General features: G+C 38.0%; 2 protein-coding genes across 4 annotated transcripts in view; both read left to right on the forward strand.

Annotated features, from left to right (window-relative positions):
- The window catches only part of LOC134858731 (LIM domain-binding protein 3-like), a 29,475-nt gene extending 19,726 nt beyond the window's left edge, over nucleotides 1-9,749 (forward strand). For both annotated transcript variants that reach the window (XM_063874798.1, XM_063874799.1), the window contains exons 7-13: nucleotides 2,659-2,745; nucleotides 4,327-4,652; nucleotides 4,952-5,309; nucleotides 5,659-5,839; nucleotides 6,021-6,141; nucleotides 6,296-6,411; nucleotides 6,933-9,749. In XM_063874798.1, the coding sequence (XP_063730868.1) occupies nucleotides 2,659-2,745; nucleotides 4,327-4,652; nucleotides 4,952-5,309; nucleotides 5,659-5,839; nucleotides 6,021-6,141; nucleotides 6,296-6,411; nucleotides 6,933-7,022 (1,279 nt within the window). In that variant the 3' untranslated portion in view covers nucleotides 7,023-9,749. The remainder of the gene's footprint in view (nucleotides 1-2,658; nucleotides 2,746-4,326; nucleotides 4,653-4,951; nucleotides 5,310-5,658; nucleotides 5,840-6,020; nucleotides 6,142-6,295; nucleotides 6,412-6,932) is intronic.
- Nucleotides 9,750-10,816: 1,067 nt separating this feature from the next.
- Nucleotides 10,817-12,508, forward strand: part of LOC134858821 (bone morphogenetic protein receptor type-1A-like) — a 33,401-nt gene continuing 31,709 nt past the window's right edge. For both annotated transcript variants that reach the window (XM_063874962.1, XM_063874963.1), the window contains exon 1: nucleotides 10,817-11,016. The gene's annotated coding sequence lies outside the window, so the exon portion shown is untranslated. The remainder of the gene's footprint in view (nucleotides 11,017-12,508) is intronic.

The raw sequence follows: 12,508 nt of genomic DNA on the forward strand, positions 1-12,508 counted from the left end.
GCCCAAGATCCTGAAAGTTCTGGGTATTTGTTTTCTGAAGAGTCAGGCTATTCTAGCTAAGACGTAGAACCGCGTCCAACGCTGTGTCCAGTTCTCTTTAAACATCAATGCTGGCCAAAAACCAAGATGGCAAAGGGGTGTTTGTGCAGGCTAATAGCAGGAAAGAACATCCAGACATAAAAAGTAGTCTTCTCAGACATCTGACTGGACACATTCAGGCGTTGTTGGCAGCAGATTTCAAACTTTTCAACATAATTGTCGACAAACTTTAAACTGAGGAAGCTCGCTGACGTCTGCTGTTTGTGTTACAGTACCAGGGGAGGAGGAGGAGGAAGGGGTTCTGAGGAGGAAGCAGGTAGGCAGCAGAGCTCCTTTTAAAAGCTGCTGACCCCCCCCCCCCACCACCACCACCTTTACACTGTGCCTGCTCCCCCCCTCACCTCTCCTCACTCCCCCCACCGGTCACCCCTTATCTGACACGATTGTGAAAACTGGCCCTATTTCAGACTCTTATTTTGAAAAACAGCAGGATAGTTATGGAGTGTTTCCATCAGACGTGTGACTTTTTTACTAAGAGAAAGGACGAGAAAGATGTTGGTATTTTTTTCCAATTCAATTCACTACTTTTAAAATATATTCAGCATTTCTTAGAATGATCAAATATAAATAATGATTGTTTATCTTTATTAAATCTCTGTTTCGATGTCTTAATCCATCCAGAAAAAACGACTTGATCTATAAATTTGATTTAATTATTTGTCTTTTGTAAGGAGCTGGTTTGTCCAGAAGGGAGCGCAGTAAGGCTGGTGATTCTTATTCTGGTGTTTCCCATTTCATTAAACAGCCAGAATAAATTGTATTTATTCATCAAAAATCAACTTAAAGGACTGAATCAAATAAATACTCCAGTTTCTTCACACATGTTTTGTGATTTGTAGAAAGTCAGATTTTTTTACTTAAATGGAGAGTAAACAGGACCTTTTTAGAATGACGTTTTACATTTACAGAAACAAAACCTAGGAGGAACAGAAGGCTTTCCCTGTACATTCTGTATTGTATAATATCAGGGATATGTATGTGTATTCTTGGTAATGTATGGAGTTTTATTTCTCAGAATGTAAATACTTTTATCTTGGAAATGACGTTTTATTATATTTGCTTGTTATATTTGCTCAGTATATTACTCCCCTTTCCTCTTTACATACAACTTCCCGAATGCGCCCTCATATAAAGCAGCCTGTGACTGCAGAACATAAAGTCTGTCTCTCATTTTGTGAACAATGATTCTTTTTTTTTTTTGCTAAACGATTATCTAAATCTGCTGTTGCTCTCTCCGTTAGTCTTCCTCTTATTTTAGCTTTATTGTGGAAGACAAACCTTTTAACCCCCGCCCTCCTCCACCCTCCGCCCTGATGGATGCAGCTCTCTTTGCTCAGCACGTTATTTAATCATCCCTCCATTATGCACATCGATCGTTGCTGCTGCCCGAAATAACAGCAGATACCACCACCCCCACCACCCCCCCTCTCCCACTCCCGTCAGTCTGCATACAGAGTGCGATGACTCAACGTGAATCAATGGGAGCAGAGGTCGAGCTTTTATCCGCCCATAAAGAGACTGTGGGTTGTTCGTTTTTGTCTCTAAATCCTCCTGAGATGTGACTCACACAACGGTAAAAACACAGGATTGTGTTTCATTTATAAAGTCACGTATGAAGACCTCTGCGTGTGTTGTCTAAAGGATTAAAATACATCATATTTTCTGTATAGAGATTAAAAAAAAAACATTGATTATATTCATTTACATCACGCGCAAAAATAAATATATCATAAATAATAAGCTCTTATATAAGAATACATCTTTTTTTAATGTAGAATTCATATAATAAATATTAGGATAACATTTTTACACAATAAATAAATGGTAATCAGTATAAGACATAATTAATATAATACAGAAGTATAAAATACACATAATATATACAAATAAATAAAGCATAATAAATATAAAACATAACAAATGTTTTTCTCTCTCTCAAGCTTCACTTTCATGCCAGTGATCATATTCCTAAAGTAGGTGGATCAATATAATGATTGTAATATTGAAGTTTTGGGAAACATGCATAATGAATCTCCATCTCATCATTCATTTGTTTCGTATTGAGCTCTAAGGAGATTATTTATAGGAGATAAACCTGAGGGGGAAATAAACTGTAAATGAGTGTCAGTATCTTAATAGAAAAAGGCAAATTGGTGGACGAGAATCAAGTAAACACACTTTCCTTTACTTAAGGAAATGACTGTGTTAATACATTTAGAGCTCAATAAAAGGCATCCCTTTTTTTCCTTTAAGGGGTTTTTTTGTTTGCAGATGAAACCGTATTTTAAACCCAAATGAAGACAAATATACCATCACATCTCACTTCCACCTGAGCAATATCGAGCATTTTGATGTGTGCATGTAACAAGCTTGATGATCTCTTTGCTTTCTTTCACTAACCTTGTCTGATCAGTATATATACAACGTATATACAGTACACCTTATATACTTGTATATATACCTATGCATGCAGGGAGGTAAGATCTGCATGTGCGAATATATAAATATATGCATTATGCTTCCTGCTTAGCGTGAATGCTAACGGTTCCTGTGCTTTAGCCCTACTGAGCATGCTCCAGCTTCTGTTGGCTCCGCCCCCGTTGCTATGGAACCCGCCCCTGCTGAACCTGGCCCCGCCCCCAGCAGGTAACAGCAGTGGATCTGCTAACAAGTGGTGTGTGTGTGTGTGTGTATGAAAACCTGATGTCTTTTTCCTGTGATACATAGAGCTCCATTGTTTTTTTGAATGAAATCATTTTGTTTCTCATAAAAGTGTGACTTTAATCTCTGAGAACTTTTGTTTTGTGCAAATGTATGACTTAATAATGTCTGAGAGTATTCCAGTTTTGTTCTCATCATTTTGTGAGCTTTTCTTTTTCTTCGTTTTCAAAGAATATCAAAGGTTTTTCTTACATATGTTTTTACACAATGGTGTTTAATTTGCAGACTCTATTTGGGGTTTTATCACTCAGCATTTATTGTTGTTGTCAAGTGAAGTCAAATCGAGAGAAGAATGCATGTATGCAGGAGGTCGGTATTTGTTGGTTTAATCTCTTTCACAAGTCTGAATGATGTTAAGGCTTTGTTAGTATATATGAAAGTTTTTCGCATTAAATTCTCGCTGAGAAACACAACACCAAAAGGCGGCTCTTGTTAGGACGCAAATGGTGATGTTCTTGTCTCAACACCTGCAGCCTGAAGCGACAGTCTGCCGCTGGTTACAGCGTCCAGCGCAGGGTTGGAGTCTCCAGGTACAAAAACCTGCAGAGATCAACGTGCTGACGGCTTTTTTATCACGCTGCCTCTTTTTCTACGCTACGTAACACATCATCTGCCATTAAAACAGATGCTTCTTTACCTGAAAACTCCACGCAGTGCCCTATGGTTTCAAGGCGTCAGTATGCTTTAAGTTAACTTGTTTGCTTTTATGCAACTTTATCCATCAGGTAAATATTTTCCTTTTGAACTCCAAAGCATACATCTGACAGCTTTTTAGAGTTACAGTTTTTCTGGCTCACCTTGGATGTTTTTTAATTTTTATAATCATGAATTTGTACATTTATATCATGTCTGCAAAGTTATTGTTATTTATTTTGCTGTTTTACATTATTTGAGCCAATGGAGACATTTTAAAATAGAAGAGGCCCCAGGATGGAGCCTCGAGGATCACAACTCATCAAAGTTATCCTCTCAGCTGTGTAATTACAAATATAATAAGTAATAATAATAAATAGTAAGTATTCCCTTTCATGAAGAAAATGCATTGTCTAAAACTCATGAAAAGTGACTGTAGAAAATTGCTGAAATTGATTGACCTGATTCACAATCCAAAAGATGTTTCAGCAAACAAGCACTTCATTTGAAGCATACTGAGGCCTTTATTTTGAAATGAATTGAACCCTTAACCCCGACTTCAGGACATCTTGAGTAACGGCTTCATCCGTTCATCAGCTGAATAACACGCTGAGTCACATTTACATCTTTATTTTAAGGTCAAGATACTGACTCATTTCTTACATGCTGGTTTTCCCCGGCTGTCTTTATTAAAACTTCCTCTTTAAGTTTCCTTTAATTTGTGTGTATACAAAGCTAAGATTTACTAAACCCAGTTTACACTAATGTGTTGATTTACAGGTAAAATGAGGGTTGTTTAGAACTAGAATACAAATAACAGCATTCTTAATATTTCATAAATAAACTGCCTTCTTTTTTTTCGTGCTTCTCCAGCCAATACAGTCAGCCTCCTGCCATGCACCAGGCTCCCCAAGGCCCGCCTCCACAGCAGTACCAGCAAATGCCGCAGCACTACCAGCAGCCAATGCCACAACAGCAACCTATGCCACAACAGCAACCAATGCCACAACAGCAACCAATGCCACAACAGCAGTACCAACAACCAATGCAGCAACAATACCAGCAGCCAATCCCACAGCAGTATCAGCAGCCACCAACGCAACAAGCCCCGCCCACTCAGCAGAGCTCAATTCAGATCCCTCTTGGCCCCGCCCCTCCCAAAGTGGTCAGCACTGCCTGCATCTACCCCTCCCAGCCAGGTGACCTTTGCTACGTTCTACAATTTTAACTGCATAACGTTATAACATGTTCCATAAAGTGTTCAACTGAATGGAGATTGACTGGCGTTTTGTATTCTACTAATTCACTTCAATATTAATACAGACAATTAGTGAAACAGACGATCGAAAATGAATTCATAAAAGCGTTGAGGGCTGAAAGCTTAACTCATAAAGAAAATGTCCCTCCCGATAGTCCTCCAGTTTCAACGTTTTTGGTCAGGATGTTTTTGTTGTTGTTGGAATCTTTTACAAATGTTTTTCCTTTCTTCCAACTTTAGCTCCACCACCTGCAGCAGCTCAGCCCTGCCCCCCCGCTGTTGCCCCGCCCCAACCCCCAGCTGCCCCCTCCCCGTCTAACCGCCCGCCCTGGGTGTCCGACACCAACTTCGCCGACAAGTTCGATCCCAGTAAGATGACCACCTCCATGAAGGTGCAGCAGCTGCCCCAGGGCGCCCCTCCTCCACCGGTGTACATCCCCAACCCCTCCCACTCCTCACCTGCAGCACCAAGCCCCGCCCCCGTCACACCAAGCCCCGCCCCCTTCACACCTGTGGCGAGGGGCGTGGCTCAGAGAGCGGAGAGGTTCGCCGCCAGCAGCCGTACGCCTCTGTGCGGGTCCTGCAACGGAGTCATCAGGTAATTTATTCATACTGTTGGTACGTTTGCTTGGATGCAAAAATAAAGAATAGATTGTTTCTTCCCAGTGTATGAACCAATGTGTAGCAGCTAACATCAGGTAACCCTCTTTATTTTAAGACCTCTTCCCTGGTCTTATTGTACACTTGTTTACCTGTCCGCCTGTCTGCCTGTTTGCCTGCCTGCACTTACACCTGTCCTGCATAAAAGTTCTTAAGTTGAATTAATTTTGACTCCTAAGGCTGCAAAGCTAAGTGGTAATAAAAAAATAAGTAGCTTAAGGTCATTAACACCTGCACCGGACTGAACATGTTGTAAATTCTGTTTTTGTTATTGTTTTTGTTTGCAGGGGCCCCTTCCTGGTGGCCCTTGGCCGCTCCTGGCATCCGGAGGAGTTTAACTGTCACTACTGCCACATGTCTCTGGCGGACGCCAGCTTTGTGGAGGAGCAGAACAACGTTTACTGCGAGAACTGCTACGAGGAGTTCTTTGCCCCGACCTGCGCTCGCTGCAGCACCAAGATCATGGGGGTGAGACGCTACACCGGTCTGTCTGCACACCAGTCTGTCTCAACACCTGTCCACCTGTCTGTACACCTGTTTGCCTGTTTACCTTTTTACCTGTCTACCTTTCAAACCCTTGGAATTTTGAACATTTGCTTTCCACTTTTCATATCAACACTAACACACACTCACCTTCTGTGTGTAACAGGAAGTGATGCACGCCCTGCGGCAGACGTGGCACACCACCTGCTTCGTGTGTGCCGCCTGTGGTAAAGCCTTCGGAAACAGCCTCTTCCACATGGAGGACGGGGAGCCGTACTGCGAGAAAGGTACGTCTACACAGTTTTTTGTAATTATATTCATAATATTATGCTGGTAAATTATTATAATAAAACACATTCTGAAGCCTTGAATCTGAACTCTTATTGAAATATAAAAGCATTTTTTATTCATATTTAATTGTCCCTCTGTCTCTCTTCACAGATTATATCTCGCTCTTCAGCACAAAGTGTCACGGCTGTGACTTCCCGGTTGAAGCTGGAGATAAATTCATCGAGGCTCTGGGTCACACCTGGCACGACACCTGCTTTGTGTGTGCGGTAAGAAGCGGAAAACTGTCAAATTAGCTTATTAACAACAAATATGAATTTGACATTTTTATCAAACCTTTTATCCAGCAAATGTACTTTAATCAAATGTTATATATACATATCTATAATTATATTTATAGATATGTATATAACTATATATATAAACAAATATATGTATTTTTGGACATTTCTTTTTATATATTTGATTTTTTTTTAACTTTTTAAATTTCTATTCTGAATCAGATTCTGATTAAACTTCCTTTTTCTTTTAATTAATATATATATATATAAAATTATCACTTGAAGAACACATATTTTTAGCAAAGGCAAAGCATTGCACGTGTTTTTATAAACCACATTTCAGCAAAAAGGTTGATCAATGTGCTTCACAAAAGCCGACTCAGCATCAATAAAAACCAATTTCATTTTCACATCATTGCTGTAATTCTAACTCTTACAGATTAATTATTCTGCAATCTGCAAGCTATGGTTTTTCAATAGATATTTTATATATTTTGTGTTTCCTGCAGGTTTGCCACGTGAACCTGGAGGGCCAGCCTTTTTACTCAAAGAAAGACAAACCTCTGTGCAAGAAGCACGCTCACGCCATCAACGTGTAGACGACCAGCTGGAGGCCACCGCCCGCACGCTGACGGCTTTACTAATGTGTGTGTAAACGCTCTTCATGCAAAATACACTTTGTTTTTTGTGCATTTATTTTAAAACTAAGCTGCCTGAAGATTCAAAACAGAAACAAAAAGAAGGTCATGTTGTCCAGCCCCCTTTATTATGTACTGTAGAGTTTTATTTTCCTGTTTTCTACCACAAACTACTTGTGTGTTCAAAGTGACAAAGTTCTTATACGGAGTCTGGTGTGTGCCAAAATAAATAATACATATATTCTCACTGATAAATGTAAAATATATACAGGTTACTAAGTTGATGTATGCTAAGAATAAGATATTGTTACATTTAATATTGAAAGAATAAGGATTATAATTTGGATTCTTTTATTTAAAGCTTGGATTTCCCTCCTTTGTGGTTAACAAACGCAAAGATCATTTTAATATATATATAAATTAAAAGAATTTTGGCAATTCTAAAGACTTTCATCATTTATGTTTTTCTTGTTTTATTTTCATTTTACATCGGAATTATATCATTAAATGATCTGATTATTTCAGTGGCTCACTCTGGACTCCTTACACTGGAACTGCACACCTTTCCCATCATATCTCCTACTCTGAAAATTTGAAGGCTTTTTCCCCACCTAACTAAACTAACAAAAGCATTTATAAATATTAATTTATATTATATATATTATTCGTTCAGCACCTGAATGTAAAATAGAAACCACAGACTGTAGAGAAACCGAAATGTCCTTAAACAGGTTGTTAGAAGTCAGACTGTCCTGACTGCAGCAGCTTCACCTTTGAGGTTAAATGTTAGGAACAGCAACTAGGAAGACAAACAACAAAACACTAAAAAAGACTATAAATAGATGCAAAACCATTCAGAACTCCTTTATCAGAAATAATTGAGACATAAATGGCTACAAATAGATGCAAAATGACTACAGAGAGATGACCACAGAAACTCAAGTGACTAAAAAAAGAGACGCAAGACAAATGCAAAGATACGACCACATAGAGACAAAAAAACAACCACAAAGAGAAGCAAAACTATGAGGTTGAGACACAAATAGGGAAAAATAGCAAATGACAAATTGGATTCTTTCAAAACGACCACAGAAACTACAAAAAAACAACTGAAAAAGATGCAAAATGACTCCAGATCGCTGTTTCAGAAACTCTAGAGTCGCCTGTATGGGATGTTTTTGGTCCAGAAACAGGGTCGTGCTGTCTGGACTTATTTACCGCTCTCCTTGTTTTGCTGCTCTCAGTAGTTCCCTGTTCCTGTTCCTGCAGGTGAAACCGCTGCAGAGTCTGATGATGTGTAGTTTCTAACCCTTCACGTACAGGAGGTGCTACTCTGCAGCAAAAAACCTTTTATTTTAATATTTATTAACAGTTCTGATCGAGTGATATTTATTAAAGAGCTACTGTGTCACCACTGCTGCGTTCAGGGCTCATCGGTCTGTTTTGTGGATCACCACGAGGTGATGGATTCATTTCTGTAATTATTGTTTGTTTTCCTGGACTGTAAGAGCTCGAATGTTTATTACGACGGCTGTTTTCACTACACTGGACGCCTTTATGACTTTTATTATTATTATTTAATCGATCATTTTGGCTGTGTTCTTAGATCCTCAAATGTCCACACAAATCAACAACATAGCGATGCATTAATAACCACACACATATGCAAAATGTGATTAATTTCAGTGCTCAATTCAACACAAGCAGTGTCCTCAAGAATATGCAAAATAAGTCAACCCAACTTTATTGAAAGCATTTGAAAACAACATTGACTGAAGTGCTTGAAAAATAGAAAGGATATTGATATATGGATATTAGTGGAGGAAGAAGACCGTAGTATTGTTGCAAATTAAATCCTGCAGTGTACACACACCCTGTGATTTTAAAGCTGGTGTTTTTACAGTGTGAACGAAGCCTCAGAAACACTGAATATGTGATTTAATGCAGAAGAGTTTTTTGGTTTGAAGAAATCTGTGTTTTTCAGATAAATGATATTGTTACTACGGGGAAAAGTAAAATATTCAGCCCCCCTGTAGCGTTTTGTGCCTTCTGTGATTCAGTCTGTCTGACCGGCACACACACACACACACACACACACACACACACACACACACACACACACACACACACACACACACTCACTCACTCACTCGTGCTGGTGTACAGTTTTTACTTTGAACATTTTATACAGTTTGAGTGTTTTTTCAGAGGGTGAATGTGTGCATGCAGGACGTCTGTCAGCATGTGGAACGAGGCAACGTCAGTATTAGTTTCTGTTGGTGTCACTTTTTAAACTTTACTGGGAGTGTTTGAACTGGTTTTGGAGTCAACGATGCTGTACGTGAAATATTATGAATATTATTTTAACGTGTTAAAGGAAAGCAAGAAGCTGAAGTGACCGCTTAAGCTGCTGTACTACATTTGTGTAACTGGTTTTGAATATTTGAGGATTATTTGTGTTGCAAGTTGAATAAAATGAGCACTTCAACCACCTGAAAATATACGTTTATTTCCTCTATTTCTGATTTTACTTTGTCCTGCATCATCTTTGAGTTGATTTGACAGGATTTTCTGCTTGATTTTGTATTGAGGAAAAAGAAAAGACTTAAATATAAAGAACTAAATGTATAAATAAATACAGGAATATATGATAAACATTTCTGTAAAAAATAAATATCTTCATAAAAATATACTTTTTCCTTCATATATCAGATTATCCAGCCCTCCTTTTTCCTCTGTAATTATGCATCATCAATCCCTTTTAAACATTTACCGGAATTTTCTTTCACTTCTTATTTCTGTAACTCACTCCCCCCCCCCCCCCCCCCCCACACACACACACACACACACGGCTTCAGAGACAAGGTCACATGTTTAATATGTTGCAAAATAAGTTTACACTCATTCAGTCACACCCATTATTCTTGGAAATTGACATAAAATAACTTAAAAATAGTACAATTAAAATCAGAGTGAGTATATTTATGCATCCTTCTTAATTAATATTAAACTATCTTTGGCTTTTTACTTGCTGTAACAATGTACATTTCTGATGTCCACTCTGATTCTGATAGACACGCAATAGATTAGTATCAACACCAGAGGGCTCCTGGGAACACCTTACCGTGCCCTTCAAAATAAAAGCCCGAATAGAGAAGCAGTGATTGGACCAATAGAGGAGGAAAACACACAAATTACAAAACTGGTGGTGGTAGTCAAATACATACTAATAAATCTAAATCGTGATTATGTAAGACTATGTATATGAAACACAACATCACAACACATCTTTTTAAAGACTGTACTGTCGACAAAGAAAGTGTTAAAAGAGAGGAAAACTAAAAATCCACTGTTTATTTTATACTTTCAACTAAATAATGTATCAATATTTAACAATAAAGACCGCTAGATTAATATAGAGAAATAACATGACTACATGGTGATATAATAAACAATGTTATTGGTTGTTTAAGAACATTATAAACAATACAAAAAACACACAGCTACCATGTTAACGTCTTCACGTCTAAATCAGACGACAGCATGTTAAACTGAATCAAAAGTCTACTAATTCACTCCATTAGAAAATGTAAACTTTAAAAGGTGAAAGGTGGTAAAATTGGCGCATGCGTGGTCGGTCAATACCTACTGTAACAGCGGAAGTTCTGGGATTTTTTTTTTTTTTTTAAACCGCGGAGTGATACCTCTCGTCCAGTAAAGACACGATCTTTGTCCGGCTGGTTTTCTCGGAGCTCCATCATCAAACAGACCGCAGACCGACCGGAGCGGGGAGTAGAGGAGTGTACAACCGTGAACATTTACACTAAAACCCTGGGAAATAATGCTTTTCTGTCCTCTTATTCTGATGGGGATTTGGACCTGAGCTACTACGATGAAATAGCGTCGAAAGGAGCGCCTAAATCACGGGGGATATTAAAGAAAAGGAGGAGAAAAGGTAATGCAAAACTTCTCTTGCAGCAAAAAAAGGAAAAAGCCCGACTTTTGGGCTCCGACTATCTCCTGGAGCAAACGCAATCAGTTGGTTGTAAGTGCTTCGTGTTTACGATTTTTTTCGACTTTAAAACAACCGAACTTTTACACATTACTTTATCGATATAATTTAAAGTGTATGTGTGAATACTTTAAATAAACGACTTTACATTAAAGTAGTCTAAATAAGTAACCGAAAACAAACGGCGAACAGATTTTTTTAATGTAAGTGTGTTGGCGCCAGTGCATAGACGGAGCCCTTTGGCTGCAGTCGTGGAAAAAAAAGTTTTCTTCACTAAATATTTTAAAAGCACAGTTTAAACAAGTAATCAAATTAACATTATCTATTTTACGACCATGTTCACTTAAGTTAGTCTTGGGGGGAGCGTATTTACTGAGTTGTTAGCAACATTAGCTAACTTTGCTGCATAGTTTACATAGCTCGCCTGTAATTATAGTAAAGCTTCAACGTGTGCTACCAAGTTAGCATAGAGTCAAAACATTTGATTTCTAACCAGTTTTATGGAACAAAGTTAGACTTTTCTAACTCAAACTTTGATTTTTGATCTTACTTTTACGTTTTAGTCACCTTTACTTAAGCTAGCTTTGCTACCTTTGGATTTAAAGCTAGTTTTTCAACGTTTGGAGGTTTCTGTTGTTGAGATGAAGGCATGTTTGGTTGAGAAGTTTTGTTCAGTGTTAACTTCGCACCAGAGGTATGAGATGTACTCAGATCTTGTACTTGAGTAAAAGTATAAGTACTTTGATCTTGTACTTTAGTAAAAGTACAAGTACCAGAGTGTAGAAATATTGTGTTACAAGGAAGTCCTGCATTGAAACTATACCCCAGTAAAAGTGCAACAGTATTAGCATCCAAATATACTTAAAGTAGTCATTGTTTGATTGGTCCATTTCAGAATAATATCTCTGATATGTTTTATAATGATTGATCATTAAAGTGTTCTCAGAGCTGGTAAAGGTGCAGCTAGTCTTAATGGCTTTGTATACTGCAGGGTAGCTGCTGGATTTACTGCAGGTGAACTAAAGTCTGATTTAAGGGTTCATTATATTTACCATCCAAACCTGTAAAGTATTTAAAGGTATTAAATAAATATAGAGGAGTAAAAGTACACAATTGTCGTACCTGAATTGTAGTGGAGAAGAAGTTCAAAGTATCTATAAAGTGAAATACTCAAGTAAAGTATCTCTAAATTGTACTACATTCAGACAATTGGAAATACTCAGGAACAAGTACCTTACATAGTCTCTTAACAAACTGATTTAACAAATGAACAGTCTTTTATTGTTCTTCAACATAACAGAGGTATGCAGTTGTAGTCTATTTATGTTCAGAACAACTAAGACATTAGTAGTGCATTCCTGTAGTGCATTTCTTCAATTTGCATCAGGAGGAATGCAAACAAAAAGCAGACGTTATCTAATCTTTCACATTTAAT

The sequence above is a fragment of the Eleginops maclovinus genome, chromosome 22 (genome assembly GCF_036324505.1).
Source record: "Eleginops maclovinus isolate JMC-PN-2008 ecotype Puerto Natales chromosome 22, JC_Emac_rtc_rv5, whole genome shotgun sequence".
NCBI classification, from domain to species: domain Eukaryota; kingdom Metazoa; phylum Chordata; class Actinopteri; order Perciformes; family Eleginopidae; genus Eleginops; species Eleginops maclovinus.